A 23,660-nucleotide genomic window follows, 5' to 3' on the forward strand; every position below is an offset into this window, starting at 1 on the left:
TATTCACAGTCGAGAGGTTTAGCCTCAGGCGATGCGGAGTTGGCTTTCGCTCCCATTAAAGAAAAGCGTGCACGTTGGTGTCATTGAAGACTTCTTGTCCATAGATGTGAGTGGGATTGGCTGGTGCCCAGTCCAGGGCGATCCCTGGCAGGCTCTGGCTTCAGCTCGCCGGGGAGCCCGAAGAAGACAAGCTCACTGGGAAATGGAAGATTGGTTCAACACGTGGCTGCAGTGCATTCGGTGGTCAAAAGATGTCGGTGGCTCCCCATATGACACTGCTACAGTTACAGACAAAAAAAACATGTACATTTAGATTAGATTATACTATATCTATATATGACAAAGATTAGTTCCCAAAATGACAATTTTAATGTGGGGAGAGGCTGGCTGTTTCATCTAAGTTCCTCTGGCAGACACAGATTGGCAACAGGACCCTTTGAGTTCCATCGACGAGCTTCCGTGGCTTGTCTCGTGTGTTTTTCCGGCAGTGTGGCGTCTTAAGTAAGAAGAGAGGAGGAGTGTGACTGCTCCTGTGATTTAGTGCCCTCACAGGCCACCGCTGGGAATGTTAATTGGCGGCTTTTTTTGCAGGCTGACAAGAAGCAGAGCAGGCCGGGACAAGACAGAGACAGAGTGAGAGCTCAGGTCATGAAAGGCCCTTGTGATACTTTTATTTTACTTTTTTTTTTCTGCCACAGAGGGAGTATATTCCATTTGAAAAACATTTCCTTTCAGCAGGGAATGGAAAAGAATGTTGTTGCTTTTTCAGACACTGATAAGTGCTTGTTTTCTTGTTTGTGTCCTCCTGGCAACTGAGATCCCAACATTCCATGCAGCTCCATACATAGGAGCACAAAAGCAAACAAATACAGCAGGGTTATTTCGGCCGGGTGCTTAACTGTAACGCTTCTCTGGAGACCGGAGGCAGGGTCATAGGTTAGGGACCCATTGAAGACACAAATATGGAAGTTGGGACTGCCACCTCACATTGCGGCACTTGCACTTAAAAAAAAAAAAAAAAAAAAACACATTTGGATCCCAGGACTTTGTGCGAGTGGTCATAATGCTGCGGCCGCTCAGTGTTTATACAAGAAGCGAGCAAATCAAACGCCTCGATGGAGCCGTTTCACAAGCTGTCTCCATGAAGAACCCTTCAGTCAGCTAGCAGGTGTTGCCAAAGATTTCTTGGTTCAATTTGGTATTATTGAAACAGTCATCATCATCGTGCTGCTCACATTTTGACAAACAGGATGTTCTCCGAGGAAAGTGGCCATTGGACAACACATTTTGTCCTTCAGTTCCCTGTGAGAAAACCGCAAGTTGTACAAAAAAGTATTGCAACAGTTGGCTGTAGGACATTTTAGGGAAGGTCAAATCAGCAGCTTCGCCCGCTCTGCTGATTGACTCGCAACGAAACCACTGGTCTCATATTGCCATGTTAATGCTTGGAAAGTTAAAGAAGCTCTTGCCACTGCCCGCACCACGAGTACAACCAGCTGCCACACTTTTTGTTTTTCTTTTCACGGCAATTAGAAAGAGTGTCGATTATTCGTGGGTTTTCGCTATTCCGCAGTGCATTTCCACTCCACAACGGGCAAACTGTTTCGGGAATTGAAAATGTCACTAAATTACAACAATAATAACAAACATTTTTTTTTTTAAACTCCATTACAGCAACATAAGAAAATGTAATACTGTGTGATGTACACATGAACACCTTTGGACAATGGAAGCACGAAAACAGTGTACGGCTCCAAAGTTCACATCAAGGTACTGCTTGGTGGAAATGGAGCTTCCGTGGCGCGCACCTTTTTTTTTTTTTTCCTCTTTACTAAATGTAAGATATAATAACATAGATAGCATGCACACGCACGTAGTGTAAATATACACATAAGTACACAGTTGAAGAAGCTTCTGTGAGAACAACAATAGCTGAAGAGGTTTCACGGTCAACCACAGCTTAGTGGAAGGTTCACACTAACTCAGCCTATTTCATCTTCTTCTTCTTCTACCCCCCCCCCCCCCACCCCCACCCCCACCCCAACCCCCAAAGTTGTGAGCGTGAATGTCCAAGCCTCATTTGTGGTTCAAGCTGAAGACTTGTAGATGATCATGCAAACGTGCCTTTAGGGCAATGTTGTGGTTTGATTCTGTGCTTTTTCGCTCCCTGAATTGCACTGCAGAGCTCTTTGGAATGTGCGCATTGTCATTAATGAATATTCAGCGATGAAAACGGTAGAAAACCAAATGCGGCTCAGTCTAAACATGGTAAGCAAGGATTGTTGTTACTGTATTTTGCAAACAAAGGAAGACGGAACGGGGGAAAAGCAGCAGTTTCTATCTGACGGTTCCCAAGCTTTGTTAACACTTAGTCAAAACTCAATATGCAACGAACCACGTCAAGTCTGTTGTGCACAAAAAAAAAAAAAAATCCCACACAATTTCAATAGCATCCACGTTCAAATTTCATGAAATGAAAGCCAATCGGAACCTTGGCATTTCCAGAAAAGGCACAAAAATAAATGACCTTAAAGTAGACATATTATTGCAAATTCACTTTTTAAATCGCTTGCATCCAAATAGTTGGGGCCTCTGGAATGCATGTGCACCTGTCAAGTGGGAAATTACACAACCAATTAGCTGTTCTGTTTGCTGCCAAAAAAGTCCGAAAAATGTGTCCGTAACCAAGTTGTTCGGAATTTTGCACAATTGTGTCGACAACAGTGTGTTTAATACCACGCCGCACACTGAGATTCTCCATGTACACAACACAGACGCACTATAGTATAATGTCAAAGTCAAAAGGTAAGCAAAGCTGCATTGTTAGCTAACAGCGTTAGCTTCTGATGGGCGCCACACATGCACATGTCCGAAGTTGTCGACGTGGGGAGGAGGAGGATATTTGCGTTTGGCAATACGCGCGGTGGACCCTTGCACCAATCGCGAAGTGTCACCCGACAGTTTAACGCTCGAGTGCTGCCTCCATGAGTGAAAATACAATCGGTGCTTTTGGCGTCTTTATGGGCGCGTCATCCCAGAATTGTCATTAAATGTGATGCAGCAGTCTCAACAAAGGTTTCAACCTAGCGCTGTCGCGTCACACGAGTCAACGCAAACTGTAGGAAGTAGTGAATGTGACAGATAACATGAAGCGGTACACTCAATCAAAGGTCACGTCGATAAATAGACACAGTAGAACATTTGCAAAGGCCTCTCCTTTGCGACCAATGTCGCTCTGTCAGTTTAATGTCATGTGGTGTAATGGTGTTGTTACAGCTGACAATAGGGATGTTTTATTTGACTAGAGCAATACTTTTAATAGCCTAATGTGACTTCCAGACAGATACTATCATGTGTCGCATCAGTCAGCTCCCGCCTCGCCTCAAGAATCAATTTTTCAATGTCATGTGTTGTTTTGATTGTGGCAGGAAGGCTCCGGGTCATGATGTGATTTTATTTTTTTTTTTTTCGCTTGCATGTTCACTTTTCCGGGGAAAATGAGAGGCAAGCTTGTGTGTTTACATCTTTCTTGCTGTCCGTCTATTTTTGATTCGGCCACTTCCCCGCCTCCACAACACAAGCCAGCCTGCGGGCCAGCCCGAATGACTGAGACTCGGGCTGGAGCCTTTGCGCGGTTGCCGTACGTTGGAAAAAGCGTCCCTATGTATGCGCCTTACTCGCTACGAGGCGGCGCTGGCGGTGGTGTACAAAGAGCCATTATGCCGCGTGCTCTGCCTGCTCAGCGCCCGGCCCTCGCTCCCACACAGGAAATGATAGGTTGGAATTTTGGGGGAGGTTGGAAAATCCAAAAGTGGAATCGAGGAAATGCTAGAAAACAAAGATGGGCAAGGACAATTGGGACTGATCACCAAAGCTGGTGGGGGTCTTAAAAAAAAACAAAAAAAAAACAATGATACCATGTTGTCCTAACGACAAATGTGCACAATTTCGCTTCATGTGACAGTCCAGATAAAGTGAATTATAAAGATGAAACTATCCAAAAGTGTTCGCTTATGTACTCCAAAGTGTGTGTTACGAGTCTAACCTTTTCAAAATGTCAGCCAAACTAATAACTAAAATTGTAATCATGGAAATTTCCCAAAGGAACATTCATCTATTTAAACAGCTTCTCCCAGTAATGTAATGGATTCTAATTGCATAATTTTTTTGCAATTGGATGACAATCTTCTCACAAACAAAGCAAGTACCGCAGACTAACTAGTGGTCAGGTGCGCCGCGTTCACGAGACGGGACGTCTGGGTCAGTGTTAAAGGTAGCGCTGCCGCTAATGACTAGCAGATACCGGCTGCCCACTGATCTCGCAATGTCTCCCTTGAAAACCGAAAGTTAAGTTATGTTGATTGACGTCTCGATCGGGCTTCCGGAGGGAAGTGGATAGCGAAAGCAAACAAAAATCAGTCGTGTGTGTGTGTGTGTTTCAGTAGTGTGTGTGAGAGGTAATCCTGAATTATGTCGCTGATGACCTCTCACGGGTAAAAGCTGATGTTCGCCCAGCTCCACACATCCAAACACACGTCTCCATTTCCTCCTGGGCTGTCCTATCTGATCCCATCCTGTCCCAGCGGGGTCACGCGGAACTGAATCAACAGGTGGTCGCCTAAGAGGTTCCTAGGGGCTCGGTAGCCCCCCCAACTCATCGTGTTGACTTCATTCCGAGCGTCACCTCCTTTGGCTCCTGCCGTAAACGTCCACAAAGGCCTCAGGAGCGGCGGGCGGTCACTCGATACGGAAGGAGGAGAGCACGGATGCGCCTTGAGGAGAAGCTCATTCTACTTGGCCGAGCACATGGGGACATCTGCCACACCTCTTTGACCCGCATCTCCAACACACACACACACACACACACACACACACAGAGCGGAGGCGTCGTCTGAGAATATGAGCATGTTCCAGTTCAGGGCATTGGAATGCTGAGCTAATGTTGTGAAAAGCGGGGGAGTGCCTTTGCTTGATTTGGGATGAAGATGCACACGAGGAGGGCGCCTTTGAATGTCTAGCGAGTGACTTTCAACACTTTGGAGCGTCTTGGAAGAGTTCGGAAAAATCATCCCTTTTAAACGATGAGAAGTCCGGAATTTGATGTCAAAGACAAAAATATCCGTAATTTAAAGATTTTGGTTTTTTATTTCATTAAGTAATTGGTGAATTACTGATAATTCTATTCATTATTACCATTACAATATAGAAATAAGCATGAAATATATTTATTACAACAAACGATTTTACATATTTTACATACAAATTTCAACCTTTTTTTTTTTTTTTTTTTTTTTTTTTTTTTTTTTTTTAAACCTCACCTACGAATGCCCTGGTCCGTTTTAAACATCTTTTGCAGCCTTTGAGGACAAATGTTTGCCCACCCCTGCTTTGGAGTCTTCAATAATAATAAAAATGTTTTTGGAACGTATGAAGAAGCCACGACGAAATCCCACAAAAGCAGGGGCAAAACATGCAAACTCCTCGCAGGAAGGCCGAAGCCAGGATTTGAAACAAGAAACTCAGACAGTGAGGCAAAGGTACTAACCACTAATGAACTGTGCTGCCCTGAATAACATTTTTACAGTTCATTTCTTTCAACATATCATTTTTTTTTTTAATGTTCACAAAACATCCGGTGAACATTGACCATTGGAACTTGTCTTAGACGCTGTTCAGTCATTTTTTTCAAAGTGTCTTACTGTATTATTAGATTGTCTTCCCAATTGCAGCGGTTAAAAAATGTGCGCAAACGTGGAGTTTCTCGCAGTCGTATTCCGCCTCTGCAAAATGCAACAGGCTCGGGGTTAACCATTCTTAAGTCAAAACAGACAGCTCTCGCCTCCTGCGGTCGCCGGTTATTTGTCGAACGTCAGGGAGCTTTGCTTTCGACAAACACCCCTCCGCAACGTGGGAAGTGGCCGAACGTCAATTCCTCTGCGGATTGGGCTACGCGTGCGAAAACACGGAAACAATAGCTTGAGATTTGTCTCCGTTGTCAAATATGCGTGCGCGAAAGACGGAGCACGCAAGCAGAGCGACACGTTCATCTCGCGCTGTTGCTAAATACGAACGCTTTCTGTTATGACTCACTCGCTCATGACCGCCATAAACGCAGCAGGGCCGCTCTTACATACACAATATCATCATGACATTCTTAAAATGACAGAAAGCGTTCACGCATTCTACTGTTGTACGTTGAATAACGCATTCAGGCATCCGACATTTTTTGGGTTGTACTGTTCGTGGCGCGCTCCGACTTTCAACTCACGTCGACGTAGTTCATTGGCAGCAAGATGCCACAAGATGGCGGCCGAGCGCAGCTTTTGTCGAGGTGAAGCTCCGCGACGCACTTCCACATAGTTGTTCGGCACAGAGATGTCACAAGATGGTGGAAAGGTACAACTTGTGTCGAAATGCAGCAAACGTGTTGTTGTTTTGTGTGTGTTTGTGGAAGAACAATTGCCGGGTTGTTTGCAGTTGCCTTACACCTGTGCTTGAATGCCCCCCTCCCAGCACACACACACACACACACACACACACACACACACACACACACACACACAACCAGCAACCCCAACCCACTTTAGTTCTCACTTTACATCCTGCATTAGCACTTAGCGCTGCACTACAAAGAACAATGCATATTCAACAGGCGTCCCAGGTGGGCTCACGCACACGAGGCCCCCCCCCCCCTGGGTACGACATCTTATCGTTTCATTCAAATGCAGGAATATCACACATTCCTTCCTTCTCTCCCCCTTTCCCTCGTCATCCAGCCGTGACCAGAAATAAGAGACACGAGCAGAGCAAAGTGCAGCAGAAGTTGTGGGAATTGTTGAAGAGACGTCAAGAGTACTTCTGAGCACTACCGAGGTGCCCTTGAGCAAGACGCTGGATACTGTTGGCACTGCCCCCTCCCCCTCACTCTGACATCATGCCCTTGTGAGTGCTTGTGTTTCGTTGTGTATATGCACGCCACTGAACAAAACTTGCGAAGTTGAATCCCGCCCTGCAATTCTGATCAAAGACAGCTGCTTATTTTTCTTCCCCGTTGTAGCGCTCCCTGAAATTCCCGCAAGATATCGGAACGTATTATCGTGCGATAATCCCGTGTGCCGTTCAGCGGAATCTCTAAGGTCATACACACTCAATGAGACACGACCTTGGATCGAATGTTCAACAATGCCAAACTCTTGAGAACCTTCATCAACTGCACAGGAAATGCTTTTAAAAAAAAAAAAACTTTCACACGAGTGTAAAAACGGGTTAACCCCTGCGGAGATAAGAAAAATAACGTAAACGACTCCATGCGTCGCAAAAAGCCAAAGAAAAACGGGCAGAGTTGATCTGAGAATGCCACATGCGTACAGTACTACTGTATACTACTAGAAATACTAGACGTTAACTAGTATCTCAATAGTATTTGCCTCACTAGTTATATGTGCAGTATTTGTCCTACTAGTGTGCAGGAATGTTATCGTAAGCTCTTTTTCCTTCGGCTAGATTTCAAGAATCCCATTTTATAAGCCGTTTGAACATTTTTTCGATGTATCGTAAGGTTCGCGCACTAGTATGTGCATTAGTAACAACTGTGTCGTGGTTAGTTTTTTATTATTAATTTTATTCCACTCCCGTGCGGCGTTTATGGACACTAGTAGGACAACTACGTGTTACTACTGAGGCAAAAGTACTAGTGGGACTTGGAGGGTAAGAGAGCATGAGGCGTGGGTAGCGTGGGGGTTTCTGAGGACTTTAGGGGGTTCGTCTGTGCTTTGGGGTGAGGGGCTTTGTGTAACCGGAGCTTTAAGAGGGGCACATGGGGAGGGGGAGGAAGAGTGTGGGTGTGTATAAAAAAATGTTGCCCCTGCCTGAGGAGGTTCACCTTCTTTCCCGCAGTCAGCGTCACAGGTGTGTGTGTGTGCGCGTGCGTGTGCGTAATCAATGCCACACTGTATTGCCGTTATGGCGGCCAAGCTGCTTTTCCCGCAAGTGAACACGACAGCAGAGGCTCTTATCATCGTCACGCCTGTTGCGTCCCGTCAAAGTGGGCCGTAAACACGCACGAGTCAATCAAAATGTTACTTTACGATTCCTTATGTTCGACACAGCTGCGCATTTGGCAGGTTCTTATTCTGCTTTGGAAGTAAAAAACAAACAAACAAACAAACAAACGCCATCTTTGATGGAGAGGACGATGGGCAACATGGCGCGCAGACTCGTTAGCTACTTTTAGCTACGTTTTCTTTTGATTCTTCTCAAGTGAGGGTTAAACGCGAAGAACACGACACACGGCCGAATTAAAAAAAATAAAATAGATCGCACAGGCCACCGAAGCAAGTGTATTTCACCGGCTGCACTATTCATGGGAACAGTTTTTTTGTTGTTGGCGGAGCTCAATAACTGATTAAATAAACAAACAACCACTTTTAAAACATGTATAAAACCAATGTCACATGAGAGGAAGTGATTTTGCGCTTTATACATCACGGCTGTGATTATTTTAAATATGGCTTAAATACGCCGCGGACCTCTAAAAAACTGACGACAGGCTCCAAATGGTAACCCGGGCCGTAGTTTGGATCCCGGCGGTTTACAAGGACAAAAAAAAAAAAAAAACCTCCAACGTTCCCTCCTGCGACCTCATCACGAGATGAGGCCTTTTCGCTCCGCAACCTGTCTACGCGCCTTTTTGGGGATAATTCCCGTACGTTATGACAGGCTATTCGCAGGCCAGCTGCTATTTAGAGTGTCCATTATGCCCGTATGAATCCATTTCTCTGCGCCTGTCACGCCGATTGTGCCCCCGTATGCCGAGATGAGCGCAGCAAAGCTACGTCTCCCTCCGCTGGATCCTTTCACGGTGGCAAACAGTTGTGCGTGCGTCAGTGTAACTATTGTCCCTTCCTGTCCTCGTCTTTGGATTTTAGACGAATACTGTACAAAGCACACCAGCGGTTAAATACTTTAATCTCCTCTCTGCATTTCTGAATATGAAATAAAAGCAGCCTCATTTAAGAGTGGTCATTTCACTTTTTATTCCCACATTGTGTCTCCTTATGACATGAACTCCACCAATCTCTAATAACAAAATCCACAGTGTCCACTGAAAAGCAAAAACATTCGAAAGCAGACGTTGACATACACTATATAAAAAGACACATAGCCTTTTTTCCCCTCACTGTCTGACATGAAATCAGACTAAAGGTTTCCTGTTTTAGGTCAATTAGGATTGCCAAAATCATTTCTATTGGCTAAATGTCAGACTAATGAGAGAGGAGAAGGAATTTTTCACGACTTTCTTCCAAGTGTCCAGATGTCTGCATACATTTAATGAGTATTTGGAACCATTGCCTTGAAAGTGTGTGTGACTCGGGTAAAACATTTGAGATATCCTTTTTCTCACAGTAGTTGGCAGGAATTTGCCGGAATTCATTCCTCCTCACAGGACTGGTCTAACTGAGCCAAGTTTGTAGGCCGCTTTGCTCGCACATGCCTTTTCAGGTCTGCCCATAAACCTTCAATAGGATTGCGATCAGGACTTTGCAATGGTCACTCCAAAACATGGACTTTGCTATCCTTAAGCCACTTTGTAACCAGTTTGGCAATATGCTTCGGGTCAATGTCCGTTCGGAAGACCCATTTGCACCCAAGCTTTAATTTCATGGCTGATGTCTTGAGATGTTGCTTTTTTCCACATAATGTTCTTTCCCTCTACTTTGTGAAGTGCACCAGTCCCTTCTGTAGGAAAACAACCCCACAACAGCTGCCGGCCCCGTATTTCAAAGTTGGGATGGTGTTCTCAGGCTTGCAAGCTCCCCTCTTTTTCCTCCAAACATAACAATGCTCATTATAGCCAAACAGTTCAGTTTAAGTTTTGATGAAGGTCGGTCTTCCCGTGTATATTTGCAAACTGTAATCTGTAATAAGATGCTGCCAGGGCACATATTTTACAGAATCTCACAGCAGACCACCAAACAAAGATTTGAAAAGAAGTACACATTATATCCTAAAATAATGACGATCTTGTTTCACTTCACTGACAAATTGCTATCACGGCTTTCTCACTCGAAGTGCGTCGCAAATTATTCTGTCGTATGAATGGCAACAGTTGCACGCACAGGTTAACTGAACCCCCTGCCGTCATTTGATGCTTCTGTTTGTCACTATACGTTGCTGACATAGCTAGATGAGTGATTCGGGAGCAGGCAGGGAGTGAAAAGCACTTTCAATGGACACAACAAACATGAATCAGCCCTCGCATCTGATCATTTCAAACCCGTGGTGTTTTGACCCCAAACAAACCACTTTGAGCACTTTTCCAGCAAAGCGCGATGATGATAGCATCAGCACATAGCAGCAGTGAGCGTCGCTAACTTTTGTTTACGCTCAGATAAGAGATTTCATCAATTATTGTTGCCGTATGTGGGCGGCCTGGTTATGTCGTTGGCTGTGATCTCTACTTCAGCGGCAGGAAGGAAGGGTGGTGGAATTGAGTCATAATACAGTAGGTATCTCAGGAATGCTGCGCTTTTCATTCCGCTACCATTTTTCATTCATCGTCGGGGCCTGCGTGGTCATAGAACTGTGTTCATAACTGTGCGCATAACGGTTTTTAACATCGGAGCTGATTTTTGGAATGTGGGCGACGCTGCACATGACGAGGAGAAAAGGGCATCCGGACTGCAAAGAAGAAGAAGAAACGCTAGGCTAACGGTTCGATTATCGGGTTTTCTTGTCATTTTGATTGCGGTGAGCAAGAACAGCAGATCGGTGAAGAAAAATTACTCTTAGCACAGTTACCTTGAAAAAGTAACTTAGTCACTTTGCTGATTACTTAATTTCAAAAGTAACTAAGTTAAATGAGCAACTCGGCGCAGACTTGACGCGCCACGTAGCCACCTAAATATAAACACGCACAGCATTCTCGGCAAGTTAGATAAATAGATTTTTTCAAAATGAAGTGGAGTGCAACAAAGTAGGAAGAACAATGAAAACAAAAAACACACGTCATTGACACAAGATTGTTTTACAAGTGGGGGGAAGACAGTCAAATGAATGGAGACTGTCATTTTGGTCATTTGATCAAGTGACAATAGCGTTTGTGTGGCTTAAAAGCCAAACAGGTTTTCCGCACAGTCGTGAGGAAGAATGATGTGCTCTTCCATGAGATGGCAGAAGGCGCCGTAAACCTGTCGCTCCACTTGTTGCCATTCATACGGCAAAGTCAAGTCAATTATGGCTTCCTGCAACTATCAACTAAACAGTTCACACCCGAGTGTCTATTTATTTTTGTTTGTCAATACGTTGAGACGAGAGCGTCATTATTCGCGTTCATTAACACTTTTATAGTAGCAACACAAAATACATTCAAATGAAATAGAAAATAACATTTAAATTTTTTCCATCATATGCTTTTTTTAATTGTATTTAATTAAATATATATTTTTTTGAAGTAAGCTACCTCCGAAGGACCTGGCCTATCTGTTCGTTTAAAAATAAATAAATAAATCAAGACGTCTACCCTCGAGCACAAAACCGTTCGTCCGGCTCTGGTGGGAATTGCAATGACCGTGCGTCTCCGTGCTCTGTGCCGCTTCCTTTGGGGAGACACTTGTCATTTCCGACGGTTCCTGAACGCAGCGGGTTCCTCAGGAGTCTTCCCCCCGCCTCCCCTCCCCCCGCTTTGTGAATGAGCGCGCGCGTGCGCGTGCGCGAGCCCTGAGCGCGACGCTCAGTCGCAGCTGAGCGAGCGAGCGAGCGGGAGCAAAATGGGCTTTTCCGCCGGAGCCCGAGCGGCCATCATCTTCACCTGCGTGCTCCTTCACGCCATCCTCGTCACGCCGCAAAGCAAAGAAGGTGAGGGTCGCGTCCTTCGAACGGAGTCTGGAACGCGGGCGCCTTCGCGGAGTACGGACAAGAAAGTTTATATATATATATATATATATATCGAGCGCGACATGGAATTGTCCGTATTAATAATACGCCATCGATATTGAGACGTCGTTTCGTTGCTTAGTCACTTCACATTTCCGCTTTGAACGGAACAAGAGCACTTTTTTTTTTTTTTGAACAAGTTTTTCAAATCTGGTACTAAATTGAATTGATTCGGAATTGCTCGGTAACACTTTTTTATTTTATTTTTTATTTTTTTCCAGACCAATATCACTCGCTTACTCACTGATACAGATGCTGAGTACTGATACCACTGATACTTTGGGTACCTAAAAAAAAAAAAAAGTTCGATCAAAGACAATGACGAATAATCGTGAACGAAGACCTTGACCTTTCACAATAATTGGCCTCAATGTGTCAAACCGCCGCCATGTAGCGCCAAAGACCGTATCGAGTATTGATTTCTGACTTCTGAATTCCAATCCAATTTGTTGTTATTCACAAAGTGTGATATGCGTACCACTTAACGGTAAAAAAGCGCCGCGTAAAAAAGAATCGCTGACTTGAACGCAGATCCAATTCCCAATACTGCGTTTAAACCACCAAGTCGGACATATTAGAATGAAGCTCGTAGCGTTGCGTGCATGCGTTTAAAAAGTAACCGCTTAACTTTTTACAGTGCTTTTCAAATACGGTACGGTAAGTGCAGTTCAGTTGTATTTAACTTTGAAGTACTGTTTGTTTTTTGAAAATGTCCAACCTAATGTCCGCGTGTCCACCCGCAGAGGTGCTGTTGGACATGAAGGCCACGGGAGGCGAGCTGGGCTGGTTGACATGGCCTTTGGAGCAGGGAGACAAGCCCGGGGTGAGTATCGCCCTCGCTCGCGCGCAGCACACGTCCGCTTTACGCGCCCGCACGGAGACTTCGCGCGGGAAGGGCCGAGCATCGCTCGTGTGAAACATTTGACCGTTCGACTTGCCCCGTCCGTGTCCAATGGGCCGCCGCGGACGGGCGTGCTTGAAGTTGCCCGCTGAGCGCGTCTGGGCTCCGCCGTAGCGGAGGCAGACAGAATAGCGGCTCGCCCTCGACTGGGAATACTTGTGGCTACTTGCGGTTTGGAGCCTTTGGCTGCACAATTGTATGTTAGCGAGCGATGAACTTTTAAGCTCAGCCTCCTTTTTAGAGGGAAGGGGGCTCTCTAATGCTCACGGATACTTCATCAAAACCATCTCGGAGACAAATGAAAATGGCCTCATTGTTGCACATAAATACTGTGCTTATTATACAAGAGGTGTGTTTGCCCAGTTCCATAATGCACTTTCAGACTAATCGAGCGCTCCGGTTCACTGTAAATAAGCTGGTTTTTTTTTTTTTTTTGTGCCGATGACTAAAATGTGTGCTCCGTCCGCTTTAAATGCTACTTTTCTTTCACTTTGTATACCAGGTGTGGTGAGGCACATTTGATACGCACAGCTATTTGATGTGTATGAAAACTGCATACCTCGCCTGCCTTAAAAAGCCCCCGTGGGACCAGTTGTTCCTTGAGAGCCAAGGCTGTGTTCAAACACGTCGTGGTTTTCCCAGAAATATTTGTGGCAACTTTTAGTATGGAGTATAAGCAGTGTCGGGAAAACTAATGTGGGAGCTTGCGCTGCTTTCTCACGCCGCGCTTGCTTCAGCGCACGACTCGCGATTGAAAAAACTGAATGAACACTGGACCCACTTTTTCTGTGCTGCAGTGACGTTAATTGCGGCTCTCAAAGGAAATGAAATCCAGGTTTAGACTGTAGTGATTGAAGCCTTGTATGTGGTCCACTGTCAGTCTACTACACTAAAGTATAGGAATTGAATCCATTCCTCAAATTTAGTGTTTGCATTAGGGACGAGTGGAATAATGATTGAGGTGCTGTCAAAAGAATCTTTGGGAAGTTAAACTGGGCTCATTTCCATCTGTAGTCCCTAAAACATAAAGACATAACACGCATTGGCAATAGCCCATTACAAACAAATGTAACTAAGAGCAAGTACAACAAGTTAAGTACAAAAGTAAGAAAACAAAGTACACAATAATATAGTTGGTGTTCACGTTTGGTTTGTTAAGAGCCTTTTTATTTTATTATAATTTTTTTTTTAGTTTAAGTTTAAAGGGGACATATTTTACCAAACCCAACTATTTCTAGTATTTGGGATGTAATATTGGCTCAATATAAACACGTGAAATGTGAATTCAAATGGTTCCGGACGTTCCTCTGCCGAGGGGCCTGCAATCAGCTCATTGGAGCTTATCTCCGTCACTTGCGAAGATCTCTGCCTTCCCTTTCCACTCCCGAGCCAGCGCTGTCGACATAACACACACGTGTGCGGTCACGAGTGGCTCTGCTACACGGAAGCAACCAATCAGAGGAAAGGGAGCGGTCTTAGCCAAATATGGACAAAGCGGATATAAAACTGGGTCAAACAGAAGTAGCTGTCAGAGGGGCTTTTTCTGGACACGCGTATGACAAAATCAAGGTGTTTTTTGAAAATAAATGTACACTTTTATACTAAGTCCATGGTAGAGAGTCACGCTATGGAGGTCTAAGTAGTCAAAATACGGGACCTTTAGAGGTGATGATAGTGGATCTTTCCTTTATTGGGACAGAGAAGTTCCATATCGAGCAGCCTTTTATCGATATTGTATTTTGTCCTAACGCAGTCTGTTTACGGCAAATCTCACAATCACCTCTGGTGCCCGACCTGGGGTCGCGACCTCTTTGAGTGTTTTTTTTTTTTTGTCTGGTGTGCGCACCTCGGCCACCTGGAGGCAGTATAAGACGAACATACTGTATTGTATTGTATTGGAGTCGCAGCTCCTCTCTCCGTTTCTCAGTACAGCAGGATTATTAATCGTTCTTCGCAGAGGATAAAGAATATATGCCTGGTCGTATTGTTATATTATCTGTCAGTTGTTAGCATGTGTGCCTTTGCCTTGTTTTTCAGTGGGAGGTGGTCCAACGGACCCTGAACGGCTCTCAATTTTACACCTACTCTGTTTGCAACGTCGGCGAACGCGAGCAAGACAACTGGCTCCGAACCACCTTCATCCAGCGGCGGCCGACGGCCTCGCGGGTCTTTGTGGAGCTCCAGTTTGTTGTCCGCGACTGCAACTCCTTCGACGGCGCCTCGATGACCTGTAAGGAAACCTTCAACCTCTTCACTTCCGAGTCGGACGTCGACGTGGGCACCACCTTCCGCAAGGGCCAGTTCAAGAAAGTGGCCACGATCGCTCCCGACGAGATCACCAGCAAGAACGAACTGCGCATCAACACCGAGACTCGGGTGGTGGAGAACCTCTCTCGTAAAGGCTTCTACTTGGCTTTTCAAGACATCGGCGCCTGTGTGGCTCTTCTGTCGGTCAGGGTTTACTACAAAACCTGCCCCGCCACAGTCATGAGCCTGGCATCCTTCCCGGAAACTGTGGCCGGCGGCGAGAACCAGGCTCTGAGGCAAGTGAACGGGGTATGCGTGGATAACGCCGTCAGCGACGAGCCGCCTCGCGTATACTGCACCGTGGATGGAGAATGGGTGTTGCCAGTCAGGCAGTGCCAGTGCAAAGCGGGCTATGAAAAAGACCAAGACGTGTGTCAAGGTAAGCACTTGATCGTACCCTCCAAATATTGTCGTTCCCATGCGAGTGTCTCTTCGCACTGACCATTTGGCTTGGCTGTTTGTTTGAGTTCCTTTTTCCCGTCGTTTGCTGCGTATGTTTGCCATGGGCGTTATTATCATCGCTGTGTGGAATTCTCCCCTTGGCTAACGTGGCTCCTCTGCAATGGTAGGAATGCTTACATGTCTCAGCATCATCCCTGACCGGGATTCTGGGAAGCAGAACCTAGACAATGAGGACGTGCGTGCTTTTTAACCTCCACGGTCATTTCGAGATGTTTAGCTTTAGGAAACGAATGCGGGGTCTTGTACGAAAGCTGTCTTTTAAGTTTTTGCACGAAAGTACGAACCTCCTGATACCTTGCTTTCATTGTCTTTCTACCCTGAACTGATTTCATTCAACTGAAACCTGTGGAAATGATTGCAAAATTCATCTGACGGAAACAAGTCATGGGAATTTTAACATTTCCCCAATTAGTTACAGCTTGAAACTCTCACCTTGTCTAGAAACCCTAACGCTTCTTTCAAACCCTAATTTTAAACCGTAATATTAGTTTGAAAATCTGAAACTGTCTTGAAACCCTACTTTAAAACCTTAACCGTTGCTTTAAACCCCGATTTGAAATGCTAACCTTTGCTTAATACTCAAATTTGAAACTATGACTTGTATCTTCAAACCCCAATTTGAAAACCCAACATTGTCTTCCAACCATGATTTTTAAGGCCGAACCCTAGTTTGAAAAGCTATTTTTGAACTTTAATCCTGTCCTGAAACCCTAACTCTTGCTTCAAACCCTAATTTGAAGTCATAATCTTAGCATCACAACGGCCTTGGGTGGGCATCGATCCGTTTCCGGTGGCATCAAAGTCCAATTAGCAAATAAGTAAGTCAATGTACCATTGTACGAATACCCAGAATACGAGAAAGTAAAATTCTAGCGATCAGATTTGACTGTAAAAAGTATTTTTTATTTATGTTGTTTTTTTGTTTTTTTTTCTCGGTGTGCAGTGGAACTGCAGATGATTGTTCATCACGTTTGCGGGCCACAGCTTTAAGGTGTGTTGTGCAACTTGCGTGCACAGACACGCCTGTTCAGATGTCTAAACACCTCATGACTCCCATCAGTCCAAATTGCTCTCTGGAACACGCCACTGTAAACACGCACGTACACACACGCACGCGTATGCGCACATAGCCAAATGCACTGTGGATTAGGCTTGTAAATCCCGCATGCCTGTAATAGATTTCCATTTAGTTTCCCCTCCCGATGGCATAAAAGTGCTGAAGTTTACTGCCAGTGCATGGTTTTTCGCTGACCGGAAAAGTGCCAGGTGGGATGATGTGGGAGGCGGGTAGGAATGAAGGCAAAAGCTCTCAAAAGCGATGGAGATCTTGTATTTAGAGGAGGCCTGTGATTTTAAAACAAGAGACTGGAATGTAAAGGTAGGAGAACAATGAGGCGCTCTGTTTCCCGCTCACCTCCCCAGTGCATTCCTGATCCGTTTGCTGAAGAGCAGCCTCCTTCCCAGGCATGCTGGTCGTGCTTGGTGGTGGTGGTGGTGGGGGGGAGCGAGGCGGGGGGGGGTCAAGACCTCCCATAAAAATGACTAAACACTGCAAATCCAAGATGAAGTCAAATGGGAGCTCAGAGACGCATAAAGGAAGTTGAAGATGAAGGTGGAAACATCTGCTTTTGCTCTCCATCTGCTCCTCAAACATTTGAAGATGGCTCATGCTCGCGTTCGCTCAAAGGGAAACCGTCCACGGCGGGATGACGGACTCCCCCAATTGACTGCACAGAATTTGATCGCATTCATAAACTGTAACTCACGTCTGCCAGACAAATTGTTTGGAATGAAAACATGCGGCTTATTTCGACTCTTACAATGCGTGACCGCCAGGTTGAAGATAAATCAAACGATGACGAAATGTTTAGTAGTGCTCTCACTCGTATTGACCCTTTCAACAATAAATAATACAGTTACAAATATTTTAAACGTGAATTTAAAGTCTTGAAGTAACATCAACAACGCCTCTGAAAGGGAACAAAGTTTTTAGTCTATAAAGTGAAACGATAACGTTGCGTTGTGGACTTTGAACCGCTGTCACGTCGCATAGCACACGGTATTTTTGTTTATTTTCTTTGGCTTTTTTGTGCCTTTTATTCTCTAAAGAAAGAGCGGCCTCAACCAGAAAGGGAGTTAAGTGAAGAATAATAGAACTTTTGTTGCAAATTCAAATTTCCACAAATTCAATTCAACTGAATTCCTTTTTATCTTATTCATTATCAGTAAAGTGCTGCCTCAAGTTATACAATGATAGTTTGTACAACTAACTGATATTATTATATCTTAGTCAGTTGTGAAACTCTTCTCCCTACTTCTCTGTGTATATTATACCGCCCCCAGGTGGTCAAGGTGCACATGCCACAAGGAGCAGCACAATGTTCATTGAATGGAAGCAAAAAATGTGGCAAAAATGTTTTAAATTGATTTCTATTTAATTTTGTCATTACTGTATGTTTTTATATAGAGTACAGTATTACAGAGTGCTCTTTTTCTTATTAAAAATGTTTGGGGTGCTGTTATTTTGGGGGAAGGCTGGAATGGGTTGTCTTTTAGATACATTTCGATGGGGAAATTTTGGGGAAATCGATGGGGAAATCAAGATGATTTTGATTTTGAGATACGTTCTGAATTACGACTGTGTAATTTCGGTACCTTATTTAACTTCATATCACAAGGCACCACTGTACCGTACTGCATCTATTTTCAAAGAAGTTCTTGGCCCCACTCCCTTTTTCTTCATTTCCTATCAGGTCCTTCGTAACCCATAATCCTTCCTGCTGCAATGTAAAACCTTACCATTTGTCGCGTGGAGCAACGACGGCCTTGGCTGCCGGACTTCGGCTCATCAGCCTCGTCAGTCACACTTAATCGCAGATCGTGGTTTTTGTTCTGGAAAACGCAATGAGAAATATTTGGACTGCCGTGTGCAGAATTAGCATCGTGGACGAGCCGGAGCCTTTGTGGAGTTCCAGTAAAGTGATTATTGGTCTCACCAGAGAGTTCCTGTAAGCTATTTTCTGAGTCTCCTGATTTTCCACTCCGCCTCGGTCTCCACGCTCATCCTCGGATGACGTAACGACCGGTCGGTGACTAAGTTTTACTTGTGTGGTGAGTGATGTGAATGGCTAGTAATTGTCTTGAAGTAACTACTGGTCTTGTGTGCTCCCCCCAACCACTCTGGTGCAACGTTTACCTCGCCTCCCACCCTAACTGCTCCTATTTGCTCTCTATCATTGTATTTATTTAAAGAGTACCATATTCCCAAATTGAAAACTTTAAATGCAATTGTAGGAATTAACTGGGGACTGAGGGTCATTTCATGGTAAAGTAGCGTATTCAAGCGCACATATAGACATTTAGTTTTGTCGTAAGCAGGCATCCAAGCAAAATAGAAAACCTTCCCCACAAGCAGTACCTTTTATAGCTCCATTTTTTTTTTCCGCGTCCATCAAGCGACAGCGTACCTGAATCTCGCTCGTACTCCAAATATTTCAACATGAAGCAAAAAAAATCGACTGCTCATAACTGGAAAAACTTGAAAGTTGAGGCATTCATAAGTCAAGAACGCCACTGTACCAAAAATAAATGTTCCAACTGGATTTAAGTTGCTTTTGCACAACACAATTTGAGTTTTAATTTGGTTGACTGCCGCTTTATATTTTAGCTTCCCAGTAGCCAGTGTTGACCGACTATTTGCGAACAAAGGACTTTGATTTGATACTAGTGTGACTGTTTTGGAGCATTTGAGTCCACGCGTGTGTGATGTTTGACAAGGAGCATTGAGCGAACATATGGAAGTAGCTTCTACGCTAGCTTCTCGCACGAGCCGCTAGCTAGCTTGATGTGTGTGTGGCCTCTAAAGTGCTAGTTTTATGTGTGTTGTGTTTGAACATTTTACACAGTTTAGTTTTTGTGCTTGTGTGACACTTCACGTTAAAAAATTAGAGCATTCATCTTTAACGCTGCGGGACTGTTTAAAGAGTGTTTGATTGTTAACAGATGACTCGTGACTGACATTTAGCAAGGGTGCAACGTGAACTTCCTCTTTCGATTTTATTGGCCTAAAAGGCTCTGATAAGTGTGGAATTTGAGCAAGGAAGGCTGTCTTGAAGCATCCCGATAAAAGCAACTGATTCACAGACGTTTTCTTCTGCTTTGAGCCAACTGTGTGTTTATAATCGCCTTAACCCTTTAAGACCAAGGCCTTAGACCGTTTCCCTTTATCTGTTCGGTCGTGAACACGGGCCAAATTCGTTTCGTTGACCTGTGGTGGATGACATGTCTCAAATAATTGCTGAGTGAGGTTTTTCTCCACGACGCTGATAAGTTCGATGCACATGTTGCTCTTTTTTGTTCAATTTAAATACGGTTTCTTCAGATGCGCTGCCAAGTTAGGATGTGCCCGGCGGGCGAGGGAGTCGTTTCTTAAATAATGGGAGGATGATAAAGGCGCTTTCAAGTCATGTCATGTTTCAACAGTTGAAACCAGGCTGCCAATCTCTGCTGACAAGCCAACAGGAAATGCGCCAGTGAAGTGAAGGCTGTTACTTTATTGCTTTATCTTTCTGTAGCGTAGTAAATTGCACCCCTGTGTGAGAGAATTTGTATTAACTTGCGTGACATAAGAGAGGCAAACGTGTGTTTAATGATACGGTATGAAAGCCACTACAGTGGAATGTTGAGCACCATTTCAAAACTGTATTTTCCCCAAAGGGAAATCCTAAATCTGTTACCGGGTTCGACCGTTGCCGTCATAAAAGCTTTATTAACTGTAAGAACATTGTTTTAAGTAACATTCTAACATTCACAAATACACAGGTGTAAAAAGGAGTTAACCACTGTTAATATTGTCGACATCAAAATACTGGGGCTAAGGGGTGTGTGTGCATTTGTTACCTGGGGAATTACCCGACTTAATCACCTCTAAATACCACCACTATAATGTCACAATTATAGAAACCATTGATACTATACAAAAACCCAATATAACAGCACACAACTGTGCCACATCCATTGTCTAGGGCAGTTCAGAATCAATATTTGTCTGATAACATGAAAGAATCTAAAAACATTTCAATAAAATACATCATACTCACCACAGATGCTGATTTCTAAACGTATTTATGTGTGCAGATCGCTAAAGATATGTTTTGCTAGTCGAAGTTGGCTGTAACGATTGTTCGCCGACCAACCAATCGGGGGACGGAAAAATACCGACCTCATCGAGGCTGAGCACGAAATCTGATTGGTTCGACAAACCGCCCTATTGCTAATTTAGTTAAAGTTACATTGACAAGCATTACGGATTCTGAAGTCCTGAGCAGATTAATACTGACATGGCAGCACACGCTGAAATCGGATTGGACAAAAAAAATAAAAATAAATCAAATATACACTTACTGGAAGCAGTGCAGACAAGAGACAATTGGAGTAAAAATTTACAAAATTACAAAGACAAATCCCCATAAATGCTTTTGATGTTCTCTGCGCTGTGGTTTCACAAGCTTTGCTGGGTTTGTGCGGTTTTTTTTGTTGTTTTTTTTTTGTATAGAATAATGCTGAATATTTGAGATGTATTGATGTGGTTTCTCCAGTACAAATTGTTATTGACTGTGTTTTTCTGCTAGAAGGGAAGTTGGGAATGTTGTGTGTATGGAAGGGAAGTTGGGAATGTTGTGTGTATGGATGTGTGTTTGTGGTGGCGGTGTGGAGGGAGCGAATGGGTGAGGGGGGGGGGCAGTGGGCGTAGGGTCACTGCAGTGCGAAGCGCATTGTGTTGTTCTGCTGTGTGAGGTGAGCTCAGCAACTTTCCTTCCCAGCGTGTCATTCATCTCCTCATCTGACAACAGCCAGCCACCCGTCACTGCCAACAGGATGAGCGGAAGCCGGAGGCCACCTAATCCCTGGTTGACTCTCTGGCCCGTTTGGCTCAGGGCTTTCTATTGTGGCCGGCCACTTTCATATATTTTTATTGGTGCGTTTCATCAGGAAGTAGACGGCACCGGGGAGAGAGCTGCTGCTGTGTTTGCCACCTGGCTGTCTGCTTGTCCACTTGACAAACACACAATACACACACAAACGAATGTGTGCATGCACACACACACACACAAAACGCTATTCATTGAAACACAATATGCGTGCTTCATTCCGCACTATTTCTGCGCTATTTCACCCTCTTTTCCAAGTTATAACTTGCCAACAAGTGTGTCTGCTTGGTGAAGAGCCATGATAGCTGTTGATAATATATTGATTTACACACATTATTCCACATGCAAATAAAGTGCTTTGAACATGATCCATGATGAAGATGAACCTTTGCATACTTACTGTTGGACATTATTCCAGCTGCCCGTCCTGGACAGATCTGCTATGTCAACCGCTACACTAGCAAAGGTCTCTCATGTCTTCGTATGGAGCAAGCACCAACGGCTTTTGCCGCGTCTGGTCCGATTTAGCGTAGACATGGTGCAATTGCTCGACTTATCACTTCATTATTATCTATGGCTGTTAGCTCTACAATGACAATTTATTTTGGGGACCATTTTAGACCAATTTCCACGGGTCTCAGAAAGCCAGCTTTCAGTTGGACAGAGCCAGCAGTGCTTTTATCCTTTAGTCCCCTTCAAAGAGGCGGCTTTACTTCTGAACTTGTCTTTTCATTGGGCGCATCCCGCCGCCCCCCCACTGTTGCCGGTGGTCCGAGGGGAGAAAGGGGCCAAGAGAATGGCTTGTGTTTGTTAACGGCCACATGAAAGCCTGAGAGCAATTGTCAAACAGATGTAATGCCCTTACATCTGCTAATCCTTTTGGCTAATGAGCGTCCATGCGCACGCTTCCACCGTCCTCTACCTACCACCTTCCTCTACCTCATGTTACCTCCCCCAACAGAGACCCCCATTGTTAGCCTCAGCAGCAGCCGAAATGCTAATGACGTGTTGTCACCCTGCATTCGAGCAGAATGACATGACATATTACCGTGATAGATTCAAGTAGTTCATGAAAGGGGCAGTCGGGGATAATGATTTCCACATTTATTTGTATTCATCCAGTCAATGTGTTTTTGTGTTCCTTGGCCATACTTTGGCCTGTTTCCCACCTCCTCACTGCGAACACGAGTTTGTTTTACTTGGCCAGGCCAGCGACTCCCTTTAACTCACCGCTGCCCTCAGGCACACATGACCTTACTGCCAAACGCCATTGAGGGGCCCCCCTAGCACTTACGCTCCGGGTCTCGGGGGCAATTTCCCTTGTCGAGCCTCCATGTTAGCCATTCATCCGTCTATCCGAGCACACATTCATCACTGTCACCGTCTCATCCGTCTTAAGTTGTGCAGACGCGCCGGGAAGGGCATTTTGTGGCTCCGGCTCCCGGACCGGGGGGCTCCCAGAATGGAACGGGCCCCTTGCACTCAGCCTCCATAAACAAACAGAGCCGCTGGTGGCTGGCGAGGACTCTCAAATGACAAACAGCACTTCACTTTGGAGCAGTCGGGAGGGAAAATGGGTGCCTTGAGTTCATCAGAAGTTTGGACTTTAAAAGGCTTTTGTTCATGGTCATATCAGGAGTCTTCCTTCAGGTTTTGGCTCAATGCTGCCGCTTCTCTTGGTCACGCTTGCTGTGTTTTGTTACTTTCATTGAACGCTTGAGGAAGGAAGGAAGCGCTGCGTCAGCCTCACGCTTCCTGTCGTGTCGCGAAACAATCCACCTTCTGCGTGGACTCTGAACGCTTCCTTGCACTGTTGTTTTGGTAAAAACCTCAACAGCCACTGACTGATGGTCCTACTAAAGGTCAAGGCTTGGCTTACGGGCTTGAGGTTCAAAACCTACAAGAAGAGCCAAGAAGAATGGATGGAAGTACTAAGGACAAGAAAAATATTAACATCAAAAACTGATTGCGGGGAAGTGGTTACATTTGGGTACCCCTGAGCAATTCCTTTTTAAATGGACAGTTTAGACGAGCTAGTGCTAAAGCTCCAAGACGCTCCGAGCTCCGAAACCAAGATGACAGACACCTTGCAATCAGTGCTGGGCGGTATGACCCACAATTAAATG

At 44.8% G+C, this 23,660-nt stretch overlaps 1 protein-coding gene and 1 long non-coding RNA gene across 2 annotated transcripts in view; one reads left to right on the forward strand and one right to left on the reverse strand.

Moving 5' to 3' along the window:
- Positions 1-63: 63 nt before the first annotated feature.
- LOC133484980 (uncharacterized) lies at positions 64-19,242 on the reverse strand. Its single transcript, XR_009790573.1, has 3 exons — positions 19,023-19,242; positions 18,404-18,496; positions 64-278 (listed from the first exon to the last, which is right to left on the reverse strand). It is a non-coding gene; the product is annotated as an uncharacterized LOC133484980 (long non-coding RNA).
- epha2b (eph receptor A2 b) overlaps positions 11,697-23,660 on the forward strand; it is a 28,999-nt gene continuing 17,035 nt past the window's right edge. Inside the window, exons 1-3 of the mRNA XM_061787842.1 lie at positions 11,697-11,856; positions 12,678-12,757; positions 14,873-15,521. Coding sequence (XP_061643826.1) covers positions 11,769-11,856; positions 12,678-12,757; positions 14,873-15,521 — 817 coding nt within the window. The 5' untranslated portion in view covers positions 11,697-11,768. The remainder of the gene's footprint in view (positions 11,857-12,677; positions 12,758-14,872; positions 15,522-23,660) is intronic.

This window comes from Phyllopteryx taeniolatus, chromosome 1 (assembly GCF_024500385.1).
Source record: "Phyllopteryx taeniolatus isolate TA_2022b chromosome 1, UOR_Ptae_1.2, whole genome shotgun sequence".
Classification (NCBI taxonomy): Eukaryota; Metazoa; Chordata; class Actinopteri; order Syngnathiformes; family Syngnathidae; genus Phyllopteryx; species Phyllopteryx taeniolatus.